Genomic DNA, 24,770 nt, shown 5'->3' with positions numbered 1-24,770 from the left:
TACGTAACATTGCAAAAATCAGGCATATCTTGCCTAAAAACGATGCAGAGAAACTAGTCCATGCATTTGTTACTTCTAGGCTGGATTATTGTAACTCTTTATTATCAGGGAGTACCAAGAAGTCAGTCAAGTCGCTTCAGCTGATTCAAAATGCTGCGGCTCGTGTACTAACCAGAGTTAGGAAAAGGGACCACATTACTCCTGTTCTGGCTGCCTTACACTGGCTCCCTATAGAACACAGGATATAATTTAAAATTCTTCTTCTCGCCTACAAAGCCCTTAATGGGCAGGCGCCATCTTACCTTAAAGAACTCATTATACCCTACTGTCCTACTAGGGCATTGCGTTCCAAGAATGCAGGGTTGTTGGTTCAATCAATCAATCAATCAATCAATGTTTATTTATATAGCCCAATATCACAAATGTTACATTTGTCTCAGTGGTCTTCACAGTGTGTACAGAATATCAGTATGACAATACGACACCCTCTGTCCTTAGACCCTCACATCGTACAAGGAAAAACTTCCAAAGAAAACCCAGTTTAAAGGGAAAAATGGGAGAAACCTCAGGGAGAGCAACAGAGGAGGGATCCCTCTCCCAGGACGGACAGACGTGCAATAGATGCCGTGTGTAAATTGAAAAGATAATACATTTGCAACATAGGTAGTCCAAATGTTTGGAAATGCATGTGTGTATAATAGGAAGATGAATCCACGAGGATATCCATCCAGGACCACAGCCACGGCTCAAGATCCAGCGCTCGCGATCCAGGACACAGGACCGCAGGATCATCCATGACTCCGGATCCCAGCGTATATAGACACCAAAAGAAAGACATTTGGGGAAGCTGGGTTAATCGGAACATGAGAGTACACAGGTATAGAAAGAGAGAAGGAAGAAGTAAGATGTCCCCCGACAAACTAAGCCTATATCAGCAAAACTAGGGGCTGAATCTAATCAGCCCTAACTATAAGCTTTATCAAAAAGGAAGGTCTTAAGCACACTCTTAAAAACGGATAGGGTGTCTGCCGCCCGAACACAAACTGGAAGCTGATTCCACAAATGTGGAGCTTGATAAGAAAAGGCTCTGGCTCCCATTGTACATTTAGAGATTCTAGGAACAACCAACAACCCTGCATTCTTGGAACGCAATGCCCTAGTAGGACAGTAGGGTATAATGAGTTATTTAAGGTAAGATGGCGCCTGCCCATTAAGGGCTTTGTAGGCGAGAAGAAGAATTTTAAATTCTATCCTGTGTTCTATAGGGAGCCAGTGTAAGGCAGCCAGAACAGGAGTAATGTGGTCCCTTTTCCTAACTCTGGTTAGTACACGAGCCGCAGCATTTTGAATCAGCTGAAGCGACTTGACTGACTTCTTGGTACTGCCTGATAATAAAGAGTTACAATAATCCAGCCTAGAAGTAACAAATGCATGGACTAGTTTCTCTGCATCGTTTTGAGGCAAGATATGCCTGACTTTTGCAATGTTACGTAGATGGAAGTAGGCGGTCCTTGAAATTGATTTTATGTGGGCGTTAAAGGATAAATCCTGATCAAATATAACACCAAGATTCCTTATAGTCTCACTGGAGGCCAAATTAATGCCATCAGTAGTTAGTATATCTTTAGATCATTTGTTTCGTAGATTCTTCGGGCCAAGTACAATAACTTCAGTTTTGGTCGTGTTTAACATCAAAAAGTTTAAGGTCATCCACGTTTTTAAGTCCTTAAGGCAGTCTTGAATTTTATTTAGATGATTAATTTCATCAGGCTTGATTGATAAATATAGTTGAGTATCATCCGCATAACAATGAAAGTTTACAGAATGATTCCTTATAATATTGCCTAACGGAAGCATATATAATGTGAACAAAATAGGTCCGAGCACTGAGCCCTGTGGCACTCCATGGCTAACTTTGGTTTGCGTGGAAGATTCATCGTTAACACGTACAAACTGAGAGCGTTCAGATAGATAGGACCTAAACCAGCCTAAAGCAGTTCCAAGTATGCCAACTAAGTGCTCTAGTCTTTGCAATAGGATATCATGGTCGATAGTATCAAATGCAGCACTGAGATCGAGCAAAACAAGAATAGAGACAAGTCCCTTGTCTGAGGCTATTAGAATATCATTTGTGACTTTAACCAGAGCTGTCTCTGTGCTCTAAATGTGTTCTAAAGCCAGACTGAAAATCTTCAAATAAATCATTGTTTTTTTAAGTTTTTGGTTGTTCCTAGAATCTCTAAAAGTACAATGGGAGCCAGAGCCTTTTCTTATCAAGCTCCACATTTGTGGAATCAGCTTCCAGTTTGTGTTCGGGCGGCAGACACCCTATCCGTTTTTAAGAGTGCGCTTAAGACCTTCCTTTTTGATAAAGCTTATAGTTAGGGCTGATTAGATTCAGCCCCTAGTTTTGCTGATATAGGCTTAGTTTGTCGGGGGACATCTTACTTCTTCCTTCTCTCTGTCTATACCTGTGTACTCTCATGTTCCGATTAACCCAGCTTCCCCAAATGTCTTTCTTTTTGGTGTCTATATACGCTGGGATCCGGAGTCATGGATGATCCTGCGGTCCTGTGTCCTGGATCGCGAGCGCTGGATCTTGAGCCGTGGCTGTGGTCCTGGATGGATATCCTCGTGGATTCATCTTCCTATTATACACACATGCATTTCCAAACATTTGGACTACCTATGTTGCAAATGTATTATCTTTTCAATTTACACACGGCATCTATTGCACGTCTGTCCGTCCTGGGAGAGGGATCCCTCCTCTGTTGCTCTCCCTGAGGTTTCTCCCATTTTTCCCTTTAAACTGGGTTTTCTTTGGAAGTTTTTCCTTGTACGATGTGAGGGTCTAAGGACAGAGGGTGTCGTATTGTCATACTGATATTCTGTACACACTGTGAAGACCACTGAGACAAATGTAACATTTGTGATATTGGGCTATATAAATAAACATTGATTGATTGATTGATACGATGGCTTAGATGCCCTCACGAATGGCCCGATGTTGCTATGATCACAGCCGAATTTGAACATTTCCTTTATCGTGTGTCCATCGGGTGTCAATTTCGGGACAGTGTGACAGGGCCTTTACCTTTGCACATTTAAATCGTGTGCACAGCCACGAAAAAATATAGCAACCAGTCTTACAGATTCTTACTTGTACAGTATGGATGTTGACAAACCATAAGGTTCTTTGCCCTCTCACCTTTGACATCCCATAGGGTGAAGTGTCGATTGCTGGAGCCTTCAGGGGCCAGGGTAAAGTAGAAGCGATGTCCAGATTGTGGCTCGTCTTTATCTACCACACTGATAGTGTGAATTAGCTAACAGAAGAGAAGCACAGAAAGAAAAGAAACAGAGGTTAGATCATATCCTCAGATGCATTCAATGGAAACGAATGAATACGAAAAGCACTTTAAACTTTCCATTTCAAATGCCTCTTTTATGAGGCAGGAAGTGAGTTTGAGTAAGTGTACTTGGATGAAACAGACTCTGAAGGCTTCCTGTGAAGGTGCAGTTCAAAGGGGCTACAGTCACAAAGAGATAAACATGTCTTCCTCCAGAAAGTTGACACAGCAACATGAAACAAATGTCTTAATGTTAGAAATAAAAAACTATTCTAAAATGCATGCATTCAAACAGTAAAAGGAGGCTACATTGTGTTGGGCTGGCATGTATTTTTGCTCTAAGAAAGAGCAAAGAAGGTGCAAATGTGCAGAGAAAGAGAAAGAAAGATCTGCAACTAAGTGAGGGTCTAGTAGTCCTATCTAATGTCATGTAATAATAGTGATCCACATTCAAAGATACAACTCAAGTGTGATCCGATTTTCAGAACTCTGTGTGGATACAATAAGGTGAGATATGATTCACTGTGATCTGAACAGACATCAAACAACCCCTAGAGATCCTTTCACATGAACACAGGCCTCTCAGTGACAATCCATCCTCCTCCAGGTCTATGAATCTGCAGCAAGCATCAAACCAAAAGCTGATAAATGATAGTTTCACATCCCATCTCTCAGCTCTGGTTCTGCTGCCACACATTTCTTATTATTTTGATTCAACTCATTTTACTGCACACTCCAACTTAAAGCAAGCCCTTATTGCCTATATTGAGTATTGTCTTTTGGTAAGAGATGAATGGGGGAAACAAAACCAAACAAAGTCTACTCAGCATACAAGTTGAAGACATTTAGGGAAATTATTTTTCACTAACGGCCGTTACGAGAGCTGACATTGCACATCTAGAGCACTGGAGTAATAGTACCTGTAATTGTTGGAGTTATATTTATTTTCGAAGTTGCAATGCTTCAAAGAAGTTAGTTTGTCTTTTGTGTTGGTAACACATTTGCCTGCACTGGTCTGCATGCATGGGCATACTGCTCTCAGAATGAGGTGTGGTTTGGCACTAATGTTTTGACACCCAAATAATAAAAGAACTAAATGAAACCCCTTTGCTTCTTGAAACATACTTTTCACCTAAATTGTGTGCCATTGAACTACATAAAGTGGATTTTGACATGCCCGTAGAGCAGCCATTACACTTATACATTTTTCTACAGAAATAAAAAGGCTGGCGCTAAAACGTTACAAACATTTCCTTTCTCAGAAAATGTACCTTCCATACACATTTTTTATATTCATGTTTTATTAAATACACATTTTATGATGGAAATCTCCCTGAGCCTGTGTAGCTATAATTTGTGTAGCTATACTTTGTTAAGATACATCTAAATGCAGCTCATTGAAGAATATTCATTGAGTTGATTATAAAGGAATGTATATTAAATATTCAGAGGAAATCGCTTTTGTCGAGAGACCTCTGTAGAATAAGGCAAATAGGAAAAACTGACTGTGTGTGCAATAGAAGCAATAATATTGATTCTAGTAAAATAGTGGGATGAACAAATACAGGAGCTTTGAAAATGTGTTAGACAGAAAGGAAAATAAAGTTATAAAGTCAGTGTCAATACTAAGCTTTTTTCAACTATTGCGTTATTGACAAAGTGACATTGCCATCGTGCTACTTGTCTGCTGCTTTTTGATAGACAACACAACAGTAGTAAGGTGTATTTACATTACATTACATTTCATTTAGCTGACGCTTTTATCCAAAGCAGCTTACAATTACCAATTACAGGGACATTCTCCCTGGAGTAACTAAGGACTAAGTGCCTTACTCAATGGCACACCAGTGGTGGTGTTCCTGGCGGGATTTGAACTCACAACCTTCCGATCTTCAGCCCACCTCACTATCCATTAGACCACCACTATCCACAGGTGTATGAAAAAAGAGGGACACAGGAAAAAAAGCGTGCAAACTTGTTAAAACTTACAATAAATTAGTGTTTTAAAGGAATAGTTCCAAAATAAAAAAAAGTTTTAAAAAAACGATACTCGATACAATAAATCATAACCACCTGCAAAACTGCTGTCGCTTTCGCTCAGCTTAGCACAAATAATTAAAACATAAACCTGGCTCTGTTCAACATATTCAAAATGAGTCTAGCAGCCCCTTTAAAGCTCACATATTAACATGCTAATGTTGTTTGTTTGATTCTTAAAAAACAACAATACATTTCTGTAAAGAACTTGTAAATATTAGACTTTAGTTTTTGTACGAATTAGAATTAAATAGAACATGCCATGTTCATTTCTGGTCTCAGCTGCCACCATATAAGAACAGCAGTTCATTTTCTCCCATTTTTTTTACCTGGATTGGCACATCCGGATGTACAATGACCAGTGTCTAGTACCACATTCCACTACTTGTTCTGGCTCTAATTATATATTACCAGCAGAATGTACAATGTTACAAGAACTGCCACAATGCTGCGAGACTCATTTAAGACTTAAAAACACATGATATAGTAAGTCTTGTTTCATTATTTCAAATATCACACCACACATATCCAGCCAATCCACAGTGATCTATGAAGAATCCCACTGTGTGCGCTGTGTGTCAAAGCAGGCCTGGTCTCATCTTCTCATCATTCTTTGGAGCCCTTTCAGCTTTATTTCAGTCTCAAGGTATGGCAATAATGAGCAAAAGAGATGACACTTAAAGCACATTTTATTTTATCAGCTGAGAGATGAATCTACTCATTTCTTTGAAGAAGTAGTGAAGATGCATTAAGTGAGTTGAGATCTGCGTCCTGTGACTGTGTCCTCAGCAGGGGGACTCTCAGGCTGCCTCTCGGGGTGAGTGCAAACTGCTGAGGGAGAGACAGAAAGTGAAGCGAGAGAGGGAAATGAGAGGAGCAGAGCGAGCGTGTGGGAGTTTATCGAGCAGCTAGCGAAGCTCCCTCAAGCACAATCACCTAATTAGATTTCTATCTAGCAGTCCCCTTTCCTGACCCCCTTAAATCTCTTGCATCTCTGGAAAGCTAGGAGGGGAGACTTTCCCAAAAGTGCATCCCATCTGCACTGGAGGTGTCTAAAAGGTCAAGGTTGTGAGAGGGAGGAGGCTTACTCATTTGAAGCAGATATCAACCATTTCAACAGAGGTAATTAATAAATAAATAAACAAACAAACACACGACTACTTAAAATGCGCTGAGAAAGGTTCATCTTGGAAGCCTGGAACGCACTATAAGCATCTTAGGTGTGTGTTCAAACACATCCATTATTTTTAGTTGTTAAAAGCATCCTCATGCTGTACAGTGGAGCATTACATTTCTCAATGCATTGCTCCGAACATGATTCCATTACAGGACAAAATAATGGCTGCTTTTATATTTTGGGGGCCACAGTCTAGGATTTAAGCTAACATCTTTGAGGCAGCAATATGCATTATATGTTTGATTCATTTGAAGGATATTCAAATTCAAAACATGTTCTACTCATGTATTACACTGGCATCAGTTAGCATACATGTAGCTTGTCACAATGGCTAGCCATTTAGTCTGGATCAAATAGACAAATGATATACAGCAGAGTATGTTTTAGGGTTCTACTATATTTGGGTCTGAAGATAGCCAGATTGTATGCAGTTAATCTGAAACTGTTGTTACCAGAAAAAAAAAAGAAGAATATAAACTGTGTTCTGCAGAAATATTACAGAAATGTTTCTTGATTAAAATAATATGTTTACATGAGTGACAATGGCATAAGTTAGATGAGGTTGTTATTACGCCTTGTTTTAGAAACATAAATCTGCTGGTATTGGCTATACTTTCTTGAGTTTGAGTTTCTCTCTTAATGTTTTGATCCATATCAGAAAATCCTCCTGTGTGACCTTTTGGACAGCACCTGGAACCAATCAAACAAGACATCAGAAGGTCCGTCTAAAGCACCTCAAGCGTGTTGCTGTAGACATTGATATGAGCAGGGTGAAACTAGCAAAACATTCCATGAAACAGTGAATATTGCAATGTCTCTCTGCTGCTTCTGATTCAACATTGAGAGTCAAAAAGGAAGAGGCATTTGGTGAGTAGAACAGATGACTCACTCTCCTCAGTCTCCTACTCGTGAAATACTGTCTGGCAAAACTGTGAGTGTGTCTGGCTTTTTTTCTTTGTCTGGGTTGGTTTGCTACTTCTTTTATTTTCTTCTATTGTGCTATATGCATTTACATGTTTGTTTTAGTAGTTTTTCCGTATGTCCATGAGGTTAATACGAGTTGCGCTCACGTGAATGCAATGTGACGTGTGTGTTCCAGACAGGCCTAACATTTAGCTATTTCTAACTGCCTCTCCCAGGGGTTGGAAGTCGGCGGTGACGTGGTCAAACTGAGGTGATCTGTCGCAGTGACCCACTCGGCCAGCTGTAAGACAGCAAGGCAGAGCTGACAGGCCTCTGTTTCCTCAGGCCATACTAAGTATTAGCTTTCCACCCAGCCTTTTCTCTGCACACATGGCACTGTATGATATCTGTCCCTTTGCATTCAGTCACATAAATACCACAAGGTGGGTGAGGAAAGGGCTGAGAGGCGTAGATTGTGTTCGTGTGTCATTCAGTACAGTGCAGCCGATTGGGAAACAGGCAAAGCTCACACTAAAACGTACTCATATACTATTTTGTCTTGAAAGATCCTACTTTAGTTAAACTGCATCAGATCACTCTAGGCTCACTGAGACATTGAACTTTGAGCACAGTGATCTGTGTGGCATTTACAGTACATTTACATAAGTTTGGGGAAGGGTTCTGTTGGTTTCCCTCGGGTAGGGGTATCTCAAAATCTGAGGGCCCTTCCTGCTAGACTATAAAGGATACATTGCATCAATTAGGGTTCTCAAAATGACATGGGCAGTATGAGAGAGTTTTAAGGTCGGCAATAACCAGGTTATGCTTATTAGACAATAACTCGCTTCCCATCAAATCCTAAGAAGATTCCAAACACATGAACACATTTCCACCAATGCATTTTTATATAAAAATCAAAACTACCAAAATAAGTGACTGATTGGACCTATGTTTTAATTGATAGCAAAGCAAAGTGTAAATCCAATATGTATTTACTGTGTGACCTTTTCTTTGCATGTATCTCTTCTAATGCCTTAATGTCATTTTTGTTCTTTCTCTTTTCCTCTCTGTACATCTACAGTATATGCATAACACCCCTGAAAGGCCCTGCTAAAAAAAGATGATAAGCTATTTAACACTTTGTGTCATAGCCCTGGCCTGAACCCTGTCCCCAAGAAAAAGCCTCTTAGCCTTTGTCACCCAATGTTTTTATTTACTTCTCTTGCCAACCCTTCATCCTTCCTCCACAAGCATTCTCCATTCAAACACAACCAAAATAGGTTGCTTTGCCAACTCTCAAATGGGATCAAGACCAGCCACAGTTAAAAGGCTTAGGTTAATCTGATTTTTTCTGTGGTTCCACCGAAAGCTAGACCTGAGTCAGGGAACTGACACTCAATGAACAAGACTGGATGATAACACTGTGCACAACAGGAGACAAAGGAACGCTCCTCATTAGCTAAGTAAACCGGGGGTTGATCTGACATTAAGAGTGTGACAAGCAAATATGTGTGTGTACAGCATGTGTGTGGGTGTGTGCATGCTTGTCTTGATTTCATTACAGCATGCGTCAGCATAGGGACAGGCATGTACTGTATTATTGTGTTTGTGGTAAACAGAAGCTGATTCGGTTGAAAAAGAAAGACAAGATGGATGCATTGATGGTTATGTGCAGAAAGATTTACAGATGGTCGGTGCGTCCCGACAATGTCTGTGTTGAAACAGCGTTTGGGCCCCATAATGTCAAATATACAGACATACACAGACATACACACAGATCAAAATAACACAAACACATAGACTGGCTGACCTGTGTTTTCACAGAATTTGTCACATCAGTAAACAATAATGAATAAAAAGACCCTAAACTGATGAAAACAACACATATAACGATTTAGTTATAAAATAAATTACTGTTTGCTTATAATTAGCCAAAATCAAGACTTGCTATCAATCAAGGGATACTCCTAATGCCTCACGGATGGGTTTGAGCTGATTTGCAATGGCGACAAAGGAAAAGACCACTCTTTTGAGAAAAGCATACAATCTCGAGCCAAACAATTTGACAGTTGAGTCAGTTGAACGATAATAGGTGTGCTGTTTTTCTTTAATTAAAATTGCCAGTGTCGCAGGCCTATAAAGAAGGTGAGACAGAGATGTGTCGGTCGCGAACGAGCCAGCTCAAAGAGCCGGCTCTATTAAGTGAACGACGGGAGCCGGCTCGCGTCCGCGAATGAGACATTTTTTGTTGTTGTTGTTATTTGTTAAGTAATACAAGACAGAATGATACGATGATCTCCGCGCAACGGGTGCTCCGTGTATTCATGCAGTGACATGTAATATCCAAGGATTAGATACTGTTGGATGCTGCTCTTTTTCACATTGCAATACATGTATTTGTATTATGTTTTGTTATGATTAGAGACGGTTGGATGCTGCTGTTTTGAGGGTAATTTTTACTTTTGAATACTTCAGTACAAAGGATGTCAAGGAGAGATTCTGAGGCATGAACTCAATTGCACGACTCAGATAGTGTTTTCAAAAATAAAGACTTTACTGGAATTTAGCACAGTAATCAAAACAAGGAAAACAAATATACTCTTTCGAGGAAAACTAGCAAGTGATCAATGAGGTAGATCCGTGGGAAGTCCGTGAGGTAATCAGGAACGTGGGTCATAGTAAGACAACGAACTGACAATGAACAGGAGGAAGCTACCACAATATATACACAGGTAAAGGGGACACAGGTGGAAACAATCAGGGCGGGGAAAACAATCAAGGACGCAGGAGACAGAAGGGGGCGGGGAGCGTGGAGGCCTGAAATGAGAGGGATGATTAATTAAGGGAATAAACATAAAGCACAGGGCAAAGGGACATGACAAAACTAACATAAAGAATAAACTTTCACTATTAGTTTCCTAGACATGACAAAGGATGTATTGAATAATTTAAGTAATATATGTGTACACATGTAAATCATTAGTCAAAACAGGGCTACATTTGATTGAATTATAAAACGTATATGTGGTAAAATGAAGAGGTGTTTTGGACCCGAAAGAGCCGGCTCTTCTTGGTGAGCCGAGCCAAATGATCCGGCTCACTAAAAAGAGCCGGAATTCCCATCACTAGACACGCTAGACGACAAACAAAGCAGCAACAACCCTCTCTAACTTATGGTTTTATTTTCACAGAGGCCAGATGAGGTGAGCAAGGGGCTCCGAGTCCAGAGGCGTCTTTGACGTCTATTCCAGGTGAAAGACTAATTGACTTAATTACGCCTATTTCCAAGAGCTGTTGTCCTTTCCAAGTTTCAAAATTGATTAACAACATTCTAGAGAGCTGAAACTAAATTGAGGTTCATTTTACAGGCAAACATCTGTTGGTAGATGCTTATATCATGGTCTCCTCCTTTGGCAGCTTATTTTACTGCATACATAAGTACATCCTTGGAGGCAGTAGAAAAATCAAAGTGTTTCAACATATCAAGCAACAGCCTCTGCCTCTACAGAACCCTTCGTCTTTTACTTCTGAATGTATATTGTAAGAGAACACCAGAAAAATAACTCTCAAAAGTGGGGTACCTTATTCTAATATTAACCTACACTTTTAGAAAGTTATTGTTTTATGTATGATTGTATAATTGACACTTCCAAGCAAAAAAGGTCTAAAAATGTAGTATTTCCAGTATTGTCTTTTATGGTTAGCTTTGGAAATTGAGAATTGGATTGGAGTTTAATCATTAGGGTTAGGGTTAGAGACATACAAGTACACAGCACCACACAAGTACATTTAGTGTCTACGTTTTTCCCATCCTCGTATTCGTAGCAGCACCTGGCAGTAACTACAGTATACAGTGCCCCAGGAGCAGCGTGGGGGGAAAAAAATACAATATATTGTCATGTGTATTGGCTAAGGTGTGTGTGATTTTGTGACAGATATTTTAGAAGCTGCAGAGGCAGAATGAGAAGAGGAAAATATGGAATGATTTATCAATGGCAATGATTCACAAATCATGCAATCATCTTGATTGTTCCGAATCCCCGGACCAGTGCAAGTGATAGCTTGAATATCGGATGTGGCCAAATTGCTCTGGTCGGACACTTGATAAACAACTTGATTACCTCTCAAGTGTTTGCTTGCACTATTTTGATTCAAAATGTCAGTTATCGATTCAGTAACTTCGAACTGTATTTTGTTTATGAGACAATATTTTTTTGTCAGTCCTGTGTATCCTGTCTTTACCTAAACCTGTATGTGTTACGGCCCGTCTACACTACATCGTCGACAGCGTCGAAAGCTCCAAGCTGCCCATTCACTTTCAATGGGGTGACGTCACGTAGCCGCGCTTTTTCGCCGAACTGAATTGTGGGTAGCAGAGCGAGGCGTCTCAGGCGTCCCAGGCGACCAGAAGTTGAACATTGTTCAACTTCTGGTCGCCTGGACGCCGGAGTAGCCAGCGCCAGCCAATCAAATCCCGTTTCCCAAAATCTGACAGCTGAAGCGCTAGCCAATCAAACCGCGTCTAAGCTGGGAGAGATATCCCGCCGTTCATTTCTATATTTCAAAAAAAGTCGGAGGAGAAACTAACTATCGCCGTAGCGAATCACCCGGTTTTGTATGACCAGACCCTCTTCACCTACCGGGATACAAACCGGAGGAACCAGGCATGGAGGGAGGTGGCAGAGACAGTGGGGGAAACTGGTAGGTTTTCGCCTGTTTGGGGAGTTTATATATATATTGCTCGCATAAAATCCCCGGGGGTTTTTGCTTTGTATGTCGGGGGCGGGAGATTCATGTGATTGGTTGTTGGCCGTGTTGCTTGAATAAAATCCCCAAGCTCCAGACACGCCCAGCTCCAAGCTATTTTTGGAGCTGTAGTGTGGACGCTCCGTTAGGGTTGAGTGAAGCAAGCAGGACCCAAATGCAGATTTCAACGAAAAAATACCTTTATTCCAAGGAAAGCGTCAGAAACAGAACCCTACCCCGTGACACAGTCAAAGACAAACAATGAACCAACAATGACAGACAGAAAAACCAGAACTTAAATACACACAAGACTAATCACACAAACAAGACACAGGTGAGGAGGGAGGAGAAAACACAGGGGCACCAGGTGAACACAATCGGGTAATCAGGTAGGAGGGAAAACAGACAGAAAGCAACAGGCAAGACAGGAGGTGAACACTCTTCAAAATAAAATATGAAACCAAAGACAGAAAAAGACAAGACAAAACACAACACAGACAGATCGTGACATTATGGGTCTCGCTTGGATGGAAAGGTAGAATATGATCTACGGGTAATTCATTCAAGGGATTTGCTCATTCAATTCTCTCTTTGAGTTGGACAGCAATAATAGTATTTTTACAATCACCCGCTCACGGCACCAGCGTAGACACAGCAAATCAATGGAGAAAAATATTTTTTTCACACCACTCAATCCACTTTTCAAAGGTAAAATGCCTGACAATCACTAGAGAAAAGTGTTTTTTTTAAATTGTTCTGAAAATAACATGGAGGAGAAAATTGTTTCCCCCATGACCCCCCATTGGTACCCCAGGGTGAAAATAAGCATTAAAAACCTTTGACCCAAGGCAAACACATTTCATTCCATCTCAGCAGGCAACTCCAAATGAGCATCTCACAAAAAGAGACTGGACAGAGAAAATAAAAATAAACAGATATTGTCAAATGTTCCGGTCCTTTCATGGTAACTCAACAACACTGTCTCCTAAAAATTACGTTCCCACAGAACTAAACTGCATTCTCAATTACATTTAGCTAGAAACTTATTTTCTCCCACGTTACGTTCGCTATGAACGTATCTCAAATACGTTTATTTTCTACATATCTTCTAGAAACATATTTTCTCCCACGTTACGTTTCTTATGAACGTATCTTAAATACGTTTATTTTCTACATATCTTTGCCATTTATTGTCTTGCTTATAATAATGATAATAGTCATTTATAAATATCATTTTAGAGCACACATTTGAAATCAGTAGGCGAGGCTATAATTTCGCCAGCTGTTACTCTCATGAGCGAGGCAGAAAATAATAGTTTTAACATGTCAAAAAGCTGCTGTGTCGTTTATTGCACCTCAAACATTAAAACAAATCCAGAGTTACGAGTTTCTGTACTTCCTCTAAGAAGAAAGGACAGTAACAGAAGATCTCTGTGGCTTCAGGCTTGATCGCCATTCAAATGACAGCGTTGGTTTCCCCAAAACTGAGCGGGGCTGTAAAGTGACGTAGATTTTATTCTCATCTATTATTCAAAACCATTCTATTTATTCTAACGTAAATTACATGCCAGTGTTTTATGTTTTTATTTTAAATCGTATAATGTCGGACTTTTTTTCCCGTCTGTGAGGAAAATAAATGGGGCTTAGAGCCACAAAATACTGAAATCTGTATTTTTGAAAATCTTTTTTTCCTTATTTACTCAACAATAACACACAATTTTCCTTGTTTTTATTTATTCGTTTAATTCTATAATATTGGGTTTTTTAGCATGCTTTTTAGCCGTAAATAAAGTCACCGGAAACAGACGTAGGCCTATAAGGGACATTTTGAGGATACACACAAACCCACTGAACAGATTACCCAAGATCCTCAGCTTGAAGCTCGTTGATTGGATGTTTAGCCGCAATGCATGTTGGGATATGAATTTAATGCGATATGATAAAAATAAAATAATACTTTATTCCGAGTGTTCTTGATTTTCTCTTTGGAAGTCATCACATAACGGCATTGTAATACACACTTTGGCTGCATTACATATTACACACCTGCTCTAGTTCTTTATTTATAGAGCCCTGATGAGAAGACTTCTGGACAAACAGGAGAACTGCCGCCAAAACTGAATATGTGACGTGGATCATAAATATATCAACAATTAAACAACACCTTGCATTTCTTTTCACAAAATACGTCTCCTTGCAGTATCAATACTAATTCGGCTGACTTTTACATTTGATCTAATTCGTAGATAGGTTACATTTACACCATAACGGTGCACAGCTGATAGAAAATGACTTGTAGTTTTTAAAGATATTACTGATTTTCTTTGAATATAAGAATGTAAATACTGAGTTGAGAAAATAGTCAGGGAATTTGGGTGATGGGAGACACATCTATGGAATCACAATTTCAATAGCTTACCATTAAATGACGGATATGGCTTTCTGTCTGTGATGTTTTACAAATCAGATATTAATGTATAGAAATAAAGCATGAGAAATAGTATAGCAATATATAGCAAAAATGTAAAAACATGATTAAACTACACATCTTCAGATGTTATACATACATAAGTGTCCTACACTAATAATACAAAGTTATTATTAGTATGCTGTGTGTACCTTGTGTGCACCGCCTAGTGGTTAAAGCACGTTATTGAATTATTTTTGTTGAATAATGTTATTTGATGAAAAAAATATTAAGAGTACAATACTTTCATAGGGGGAAAGTAGAAGGTCAATGATAGAAGTATAGAATATAAAAAAATCAAGAAGATACTGTAAGTGATCTCTACAATAAAACAGTTTAGTGCACGATGTACAAAGATATTAATATGAGGATGTGCAAAACAGACAAACTAATTAACCTTTATTAACACATTAAAGAATATTTTAGGTTAAGGTCTTCTTTCAAATAAGAAAAAAGCTTTGGGGGTATCTATCTACAGATACATATTAAGCCTGACAAAGTACTTAACGTCTAATGTATTGCTTTCCTGCAATGTTAACTATGTTGAAGCACTTATTTTAACTGACATTATACATATGGATTATACTCTTATGTATGTAGATAGAATAAGAAATGTGCAGAATATGACAGTTTAATGGTGGAGGTACACACATATTGATAGATGTCTTGTAATGCACTGTTGAGGAACCTTTGACCCAAGTTTTTCATTCATTGCATACAGTAACTACACCGTAGTTGTGTATATGATATGTCAATAAACCTTAGAAAATCTTGAAATCTTGAAAGGGATGTGCGAAATAGCAATTATATACAGTCTTTAATTAACTATTAGTAGAGAATAACGAGTAATTAATATACTTTATAGAGATCTGCAGATAAATGTTTAGTCTTCTCAAGCACCAACTATCTCTCCTGATTGTTGGCACTTGACAATCTTCCCTGAATTGTACTCAGGTGTAACTAAAGTCTGCTTTAAGGGTTGTTTATATTTCACATCATTAATCAGAATCTGCAGAGTTACTAAAGTAAATGTAGTGGAGTAAAAATACCAGGTTAACCTCTGAATTGTAGTGGAGTAGAATAATGCTGCCCATTATGGATACAAGCGATTTTCACCCTTTTAGTAATTACATGTTTTAAATGTGTACACACCAATGTGTATCGCCTAAACCTCCAGGGCTGGACACAGTTTAATACTGTCAACTTCTAATTTTTGGGAAAACGAAAACGTCTTTTAAAACTACAATTCCCAGTAGAGACGTGCCATAGAGAACATGTTGCGAAACACAATAGCCAGCATGTGTAGTTCTGGGGGGGGGCGTTCGAGTCCAGTTTTGAATAGTCTGCCGTGGTTTCGTTCCATTTCAAAGAGCTTTACGCTCGGCGTAACCTTGGCGCACTGCCACTCCAACATCCAATCCCAGAGCTTGAAGATTAATCACGGGGTTTGTCAATGGGGATTATGGGTAGTGTCTTCCGCCATCCTAAACTGAAATGTTTTTCGGATATCATATCGCATTAACAACACCACATCTGGCGTCACAGAGATCTTCTGTTACTGTCCTTTCTTCTTAGAGGAAGTACAGAAACACGTAACTGGATTTGTTTTTAATGTTTGAGGTGCAATAAACAACACAGCAGCTTTTTGGCATGTTAAAAACTATTATTTTCTGCCTCGCTCATGAGAGTAACAGCTGGCAAAATTACAGCCTCGCCTACTGATTTCAAATGTGTGCTCTAAAATGATATTTATAAATGACTATTATCATTATTATAAGCAAGACAATAAATGGCAAAGATATGTAGAAAATAAACGTATTTAAGATACATTCATAAGGAACGTAACCTGGGAGAAAACATGTTTCTAGAAGATATGTAGAAAATAAACGTATTTGAGATACGTTCATAACGAACATAACGTGGGAGAAAATACGTTTCTTGCTAAACGTAATTGAGAATGCAGTTTAGTTCTGTGGGAACGTAATTTTTAGGAGACAGGGTTGAACTCACAGAACATAGACAAACAGAGAGGGAGATGGACATTCAGTATTGCTAGATAGACAGACATACATATCTAAAGCTGAATGTCATATTCTCCTGTATGTACTTCGGAATCCTTTTTTTGGATGTAATTACACTGTGAAATATTTTTGCAGCATTTGTCTCTAATGAGAGCATTAAAAACCCTTTATTTTACAATGCTGGGAGCCAGCAATGATCTTTTTGCTGGGATACTAATCAGCTCTGTGTGATTAGGAGCTGAAGGTTAATGTGGGCTCTTGTAGATGGGAGAGAAAGTGAGGTGGGAGTGAGGGAGATGAGACCAGACAATGTTCTAGAAAGGCGCAGGCATGCGGCGTAGCGGAGGCACAGGGGGGCTATAAGTGGTTAAGAGTCTGTGGATCAAGGGGAGGAGAGGCCTGAGCCTCATTACACATGTAAATGCAGCTTCCAGCATGGAGGCCCCACTTTAAAGCCTTGCTTTTTTAATTATTTCTTTGCTCTGCACATGATAATTGGGTTTAACTCAGCCAAAGGCCTGTTGACTGTGTTAGGAGAATAAAACACCCTAATGACTTTGTCCATTTTTAATGGTGATCAGTGGAAAGACCTGGCTTCCTACTGGATTGCAAATGACCGTGGCATCACCTTTTGTTTTAATTTTTCAAACAGACTCCCACTGTTTGACTGGTGCTGAGTAATGATGCAACATGTATTTGTTTGCCATTTAAGAATTCATGTTTATCTGTGTTAGCTGCTCTCTCACATTTGTTTGAAATGGTGTCATCTCTCGCAAAGTATGTTAAGTTTATTTAAGTGTTTTTGTCTTTGTCTTGTGACTTTCCCCTTTATTTAGATTAGTAACCTTTCCTCTCGTTTCAGATACTCTGACCTTCCTTGTGTGTCTCCCACTCCTGTGATTGTCAACCCCGCCCCTGATTGTTTCCACCTGTTCCCCATTACCTTGTGTATTTATTGTCCTCGTCTCCCTTTGTCCTGTGCCAGTTCGCTTCGTTCTTTGTGACAAACAACCAGGGTTATCTTGCCAGGAATATTCCCAAGCAGAGCTTTGAGCCATGTCTTGATTTAGTATCATTTGTCATTTATGCTCCCAGTGTTTTTCCTCGTTAAGAGTGATTTCGTGTTTTGCACTGTTGTAGTTGAGCTTTGGTTTGAATAAACCCTTTTTTGTTTAATCCTGTGTGAGTCGTGCATTTGAGTTCAAACCTGTTTACTCAGTCGTAACATATGGTTTTAAAAAGATCAGCAGGTAAACACCATAAGCAGACTGCATGTGTTTCACTGTAGCTTTCGTGACAAATTAAAGAATGATCGACTACAGATTTTTCATGAAGAGCGTGTTAAAAAGCATGACAAAATGTTTTTCTGGCAGAGATACTGTAATAGTCATACAATTTCTGAATCTATAAAATGTGAATTTCCCAAGTCAATTCGATTTAGTTTTCACAACAACAGTGCTGACTTAGATCAGAACTCTAATACTGAAATATGAGAAATATTAATCCTCGTGACTTTTATTCTGCATTCAGGATGAAAAAGAAAGAGCAAATTCATATATTTTTTGGAAACGGGAAGTTTGTTTCTGGCTCTCTTTCTGACACTCTACGGCAAATTATACCTTTGCTCAAAAGCTGAGTTTTTCATTTCCTTCAGTACAAAGTGTCAGATAGATCACAGAAGAGAAGTAAGGAAAGGTAGCAGTTATATGCTGTATCAATGTGATGGCACAGATATCACAATTTAAACTTGTTATCCTGTCGTATAGGTATATTCTGCCATTATTACTGACATGTTATCTTCAAACTTTTCTTTCTGGCAGTTCTGCCTTTTACTAGTTTATGGTTTTTACATTTAAATGACAACACATTTATTTATTATTCCATTTGTATGTTAAATAAGCTCAGACCCAATTGTATTGTTTCGTTTGTCACACATCATTGAAATCTTTGTTAACTCTTCAGTCTTTTCGCATATCCTCATGAATTATTGCAGATAAGTATCTGGCAATATATCACACTGCACAGAATTGATGTTTCACTTATATGTTCTGTCATGGTGTCGTAACATCTGGGACACATTAATGTCTAAATCAAGAATAATGCAGATTGCAGGAAGATACTACAAATTCCCAATCATTCACAAATGATAAATGACAAAGCAGGCTAATAATTTAACTTGAGATGAATCAGCCTTATGACAACATGTGTTTTTTTGGAATCAAGAAGTGCTAAGAATATGACTGTTGTTATTGTAATCATTTCTCTGTGTATTTTAACTTCCATGATTATTGCATTTTTTCTACATCATTCCGACTTGTACTAATTCACATCTTAATATGACATGTACAAATTCTAAATTAGGGAAACTCACCTGTCCTGGTTTGGCATCTTCACATATGGAGGCTTCGTACGGTGTGGCCAGTTCAGGAGGATTGTCATTTACATCCAGAATCCGAATACTCACTGCTGAGTGAGACGCCATGGTGTGGTTTTCTACAGGAGAGATGAAAAGGCAATGCATCAACAACATCTGTCTAGATATGTTTTAATAGCGTCAAGAGCTGTGGCAGAAATGTTTCTTAGCTGCTGCTATGTGCTGGTAGAGACCACTGTAGAGGTGTAGAAGTCCATGGACAAGACCCTTAATACTATTCTTGTCTTCCTTCAGTATGACTGAAACAACACTGAGATGAATGCAATCTCCCACAAGAAAGCAGACATTTGGTTTGGAATTGTGGCTAAGTGCTGAAGGGTTTTAATCTAATGCCTCGACAAATTGCACCCATTACTTGAAAAACACTTTGTGGCACAATCGAGCGACATGGAAATGGTACCAGAGATCCCATGTTTGTCTCTAGGTCCTCACGATGTGATAATGACACTACAGTGTATATATAGCTGTTTAATAGTCTCAGTTAAAGAGCCACACCTCAGCATGATGATAATGACAAATAAACGCTTTTGACAAAATTGCAAATGTAGCGCTGCAATTTTATTTCTCATGCCATTTTCAACTAGATAAAACAAAAGGAATATCACTTTAATGCACTCGAGAGAATGTTCTTAAATGGGCCAGATTGTAAACGTGGGAGTAGAGAGGATTATATAATTAGTACAATCAAAACCTACTTTACATTAGCTCCACTTCTCATTGAATCTTAATTCCCATTTGTAATCATATGATAATATCTGATGGAGTTTTCCTTTTACTTATAAAACACCATATAGTTGTACTACAGGAGGGGGCCTAAGTGTGTGTGAGCTTCAGTGTGTGTATGTGAGAGGTGAGATAAAGAGAGAACATTAACTCAGTGCTAAATGAGAGATCTGGTTGCTTCAAATGATGGTCTGGATATCTTGCTAAATTAGAATACATAGCTTATGAATAACTCAGTATACACAGCTGTCGGCACCAAGTTCATGCACCCTACAGAAAATATAACAGCAGCCACTGACAATTATCCACAGATGAAAAAACACATACATCCTTGCATTAAAATGAGCTAAAGCGAATGAATTCATATAGTTGTAATCATGCGATAGTTTGGTGCAAATTAGGTGAATTCTCTCATTCAACGAACTATGTAAGGTGATCCAGCGAATCATTTTCAATTTTAATCAATGCTTAGTTGTATGTACTCGATAAACATTGCAAAAAACATACCTTTGAAAACATCAATATTACTTTGAACCAAGATGTTCTACTCAGTATTTGCTATAATTTTAACCTCAGAAAGCTTAAGCTAAATTCATAAACCAACATTTAAGACAGCAAGTCTTTATACAAAACATCATGCGTCATTCTAGATTTGCTTTCCCTATCACACAGGCACGGAACACTTTTGGAAATTCAACTACCAATTCAAATTTAGAGTAATCTTTTGCAGAATTAAGGGTAAACTCAATATAACAATTAATATACAGAAACATTATACAGTATTTCTGGTTTTGCAAATGTAAAATGAAAAATTGCAATAGACAACACTTGAATACGTTTTAATAATAAAAATACATGTATTGTTTAAATGTTTGCTGAAGTTCATTAGAAAAAAAGTACAAATTGGTAACTTTATCAATTATTTATATTTTGTTGTTTCCCATAATTGCAGCTGGGTCTTCCAATGACCTTGACAACAGACAGATGTGCTAAACTTCTCCTTACAAAGTCAATGTATTCCCTTTGTTCTCAATAGTGACTTCTCCTCTAATTTATGTCCTCACAGCAGTTTTTTTAATTATTGTTCCGTAAAGAAGACATTAGGGATTAAAGGGTGACATGTTTGGAGGCGTGTTTGATTTAATTGATAAATCTCTTCCACACTCAGCCGTGGTAATTGCTGCTTCACGCCCCACCTCAGTTTCACCCAATTTCCTCTATGTAGTCACCATTTGGATTTTTCTGGCTCCAGCAATTTGCCAGAAGATAATGTCAAGGGTAGACTTACTGTAAACTTAAAACAAAACCACAGGAATTGATTCCTGTTGGTAAACTCAGAGGCATTGTAGCTGTTGTTTATTAGGTATATGAGCAGGAAAGCTAAGATTCAGGTTAGATAGGAAAAATGTACAGGACAGCGGGGCAAAGCGATAATTATCAGACTTTTGCAGGCAAATTCTGAAGCTCTCTCCCTCTTTCTCGTCACATAGTCCTGTCCAACAGTGGCACAGAAGCTTATGAGAATTCTGGTCTCAACTAAACACATAATCCTCACATCAATGCAGGGTTTTAATTGACTGCATTTATGTTCTTGCTGCTCTGGCAGAAAAGCAACACTAGATATTTCATCTCTTCTTCCTCTAATTTTGTCTTCACATTATGCTGCTGTCCCCTCTGTGCCAGAATAAAAACAATCATCAGATGTAACACATTTTATATTTTAATTCCCAGAATTGAAAACAGATTAAACAATATGAGAAAGCCCCGCCTCTACCCACCCCAATCTCCCTCCACGTTATTTTTTGAGATACGTTCATTCATCTGGACCAAGTGGTGGTGTGCTAAATCTGTCTTCAGATACAGAAAAAAAAGGATTTCAACAGATTATTGGCATGCTCTGCATCTGTGCGGCACTCACCAGCTGTTGCAAATCTTTAAGAATGACTGTGTAGTAGATCTCTTAGGCACTGCATTACACTGACATCACTTCAGGGAAGACAGATAGAGGATGTGAGTGTTCGTGCATGTCTTTGCACATGTGTGCTTGCATGTGTGGGTGTGTGTCAGGACTCTCATGTTTATGTGACCTAACGGCTCATCTTCTCTTCTGGAGGACACAGTTTGGTCTGAAATATCACTTTTGTCATGAAGGGAAATTGAGGAATGAAATGTTCAAAACAGTGTCTGCTTTTGGACTCTTTACTGAGCCAGCAGCCTGGTCACATACTGTAGGCACAGAGGCTACAAAGTATTAGTGTTATTTTTCTTCAGTTGCACTGTTGCAATATTACAAAAACTCACCATTGTACAACTTAAAGTTACAACTGATGTGTTGTGTGTTTAAGAACTGTCAGCTGTAAATGCTTTGAATAATTGCCAATAGTATTTAAAATGGTTAAAGGTCCCATGCCATGGCCATTTCTACTGATCATAATTCCATTGTTGAGGTCTAGAATATATTTACATTTTTCAATGTTCCAAAATCACATTGGTTTTCTCATACAGCAACATATAGTGTGTGTATTCACTCTCTGTCCTAAACGGCTTGTTGGAGCTCCTGCCCCCCCCTCCCTATGAGCCTACTGTGCTCTGATTGGTCAGCTCGCCCACTCTGTTCTGAGTCCACCACCGTTACAGCGGAACATCAGTGATTATGTGTTACAATGGTGTTTGTTAGCAAACAGCAAATGACACCAGTAAGGACAAACAGGTGAGAATGCTGCGTGGGGTCTGGATGCCGTGTTGGCGGGACGATGTGGGGCTCGCTGCTCCACCCTTTGAGGATCGAGGACAGTGTGAGCTGGATTACTGGTGTCATTTCCTGGTTGCTGCGTGGGGTCTGCGAGACAGTGAGACACCGCGTAACTCAGCCTGAGCACACACACACACACACACACACACACACACACACACACACACACACACACACACACACACACACACACACACACACACACACACACTCACAGCCAGGCTGTGTGTGTGTGTGTGTGTGTGTGTGTGTGTGTGTGTGTGTGTGTGTGTGTGTGTGTGTGTGTGTGTGGACCAGTGGTGAGCCGTGACTTTTATACCTAGGAAAATCACGGCACCCATTTAGAGGGAATATATGATTGGTCAATTGTACTGTCATTCGACATTACTCTCTCGTTGAGTTACTGTAGCTGGCCCTCTGTGAATTTACAGCTGGACCACCAATCAGCTCCTGTCTTCACAGTAACTCACAGAGAAAAGCTTCTTTCATTTAACCCTTCACATTCCAACATAAACTGAACAGGCAGATTCGAAGGATTAGTTCTTTGGAAATGTTATTTTAAATACAATTAAATCAAGTTATTTTGGTAAAACTAATGAAAAATATAACAAAAAAAATATTAAAAAAAAAATGACGGCTCGCCACTGATTTGGACCAATCCGCCGTTACGTAACTATGACCGTTATGTCACTAGGACCAGGAAGAAAAAATGGAAAAAGACAAATCTCAAACGAGGCGTTCTGGGGCAGCATAGACAGGTATTTTCTGTGTTTTACTCGCTACAGGGTGTACTTTGAGGGTTTGTGACTTTGCAGACCGTTTACATGCATAAAAAGTTACATAACGCACAAGGGGACGGGTAATAACCAGAAAAGCATGACATGGGACCTTTAAATTATATGGCGCAAAATTAAATCGATGATAATTAATCAATTTCCAGACAATGGTTTTCACTCAAGCTAACTGATTCAGGTGCTGATCCAGATAGAGACAGCCACACATTTCCATTACATTATACAGCTGAAAAAAAGAAAAATAAGTTTAACCTCAATACAGATTTTGCATGTTAAGCAACTGGGAATGAACACATATACACCAAGGATATTACAGACATGCTTCTAAATGCATACGTTTTTCTTCTGTAATGTGCCAGCTGCTTGTCATTCAGTAACATGTCAAAATACCCTTCAAGGATGAATAAAACCAATCAATAACCACACAAAACCTAGGGTTTGAAACAACTCTAATAAATTCCAATAGGATCTTCCATCTGCACTAACTGAAACACAGTTACACAAAACGCTTTATGAAAAGCTATCTCTCCCTCTGAGATATCCACACAGTCCAGATAAGTCATACGTTAGTGGACTCTTGGTTCACTGATGTCAAGACATCCCGTGTAATATAATACAACACCTTTTTGTCAACATCACTTGTATAGAACTGGATGCTGCTGTCAGAGCTTCAATTCCAAAAAGGAAATCGGTAAACATAACCTCACAGTCTCTCTGCCAAAACACTCTGCTGGTGAAGACTGGAGAAAAAGAGGCTCCATCATCTGATCATTGATCGTGGTGCATTTGCAAAAAGGTGCAATCTGAGTTTAGAAAACGTGTGTAATGCTTCTACTCAAGATTCAAGAAAATGGGAGATGTTGGTGTTAGTCTATTTTATATCCTTCCAGTCACATGAAACTTTGATTTCCTGCTGACTGCAGATAGATAGATACCGCATCGACAACATTAGCCCTTTTCTAAAGTTCTTTTAACTACAATAGTCAGAAATGTAATTGTATCATCACGTTATTATTCAAATGATTAACTGAACATGCGACCTTTAGATCAAATGCATCATCTTGAAAGTCTTACTCTTCGACTAACTGGAGAGATGCACAGTTTCAGGTTTCATAATAACTAATAGTTATCATGCAATTGTGATCACAAGTGAGGTTTGAATATTCGCGCAGAGATGATGAAGCAATTCATCATTTTCATCCCACCTAAGACTGCTACTCTACTAGACACATCAATACCACTCTCTGGCCACTATATTGTATTTGCTATGGAAGGTGAATACAAATACGAAACATTTAAAATCTAGGAAAACACATCAAATAACTGTTTAAGTATTCAGGATCTCCTCCTTCAGCGCAGCTACCCC

At 39.0% G+C, this 24,770-nt stretch overlaps 1 protein-coding gene across 1 annotated transcript in view; it reads right to left on the bottom strand.

Annotated features, from left to right (window-relative positions):
• The window catches only part of LOC117447436 (cadherin-22), a 193,209-nt gene that overhangs the window by 13,885 nt on the left and 154,554 nt on the right, over positions 1-24,770 (bottom strand). Inside the window, exons 10-11 of the mRNA XM_034084181.1 lie at positions 19,073-19,194; positions 3,209-3,326 (exon numbers count right to left, since the gene is read on the bottom strand). Of these exons, the coding sequence (XP_033940072.1) occupies positions 3,209-3,326; positions 19,073-19,194 (240 nt within the window). The remainder of the gene's footprint in view (positions 1-3,208; positions 3,327-19,072; positions 19,195-24,770) is intronic.

The sequence above is a fragment of the Pseudochaenichthys georgianus genome, chromosome 5 (genome assembly GCF_902827115.2).
Source record: "Pseudochaenichthys georgianus chromosome 5, fPseGeo1.2, whole genome shotgun sequence".
Lineage (NCBI taxonomy): Eukaryota > Metazoa > Chordata > Actinopteri > Perciformes > Channichthyidae > Pseudochaenichthys > Pseudochaenichthys georgianus.
This window is presented reverse-complemented; position numbering and strand designations above follow the sequence as displayed.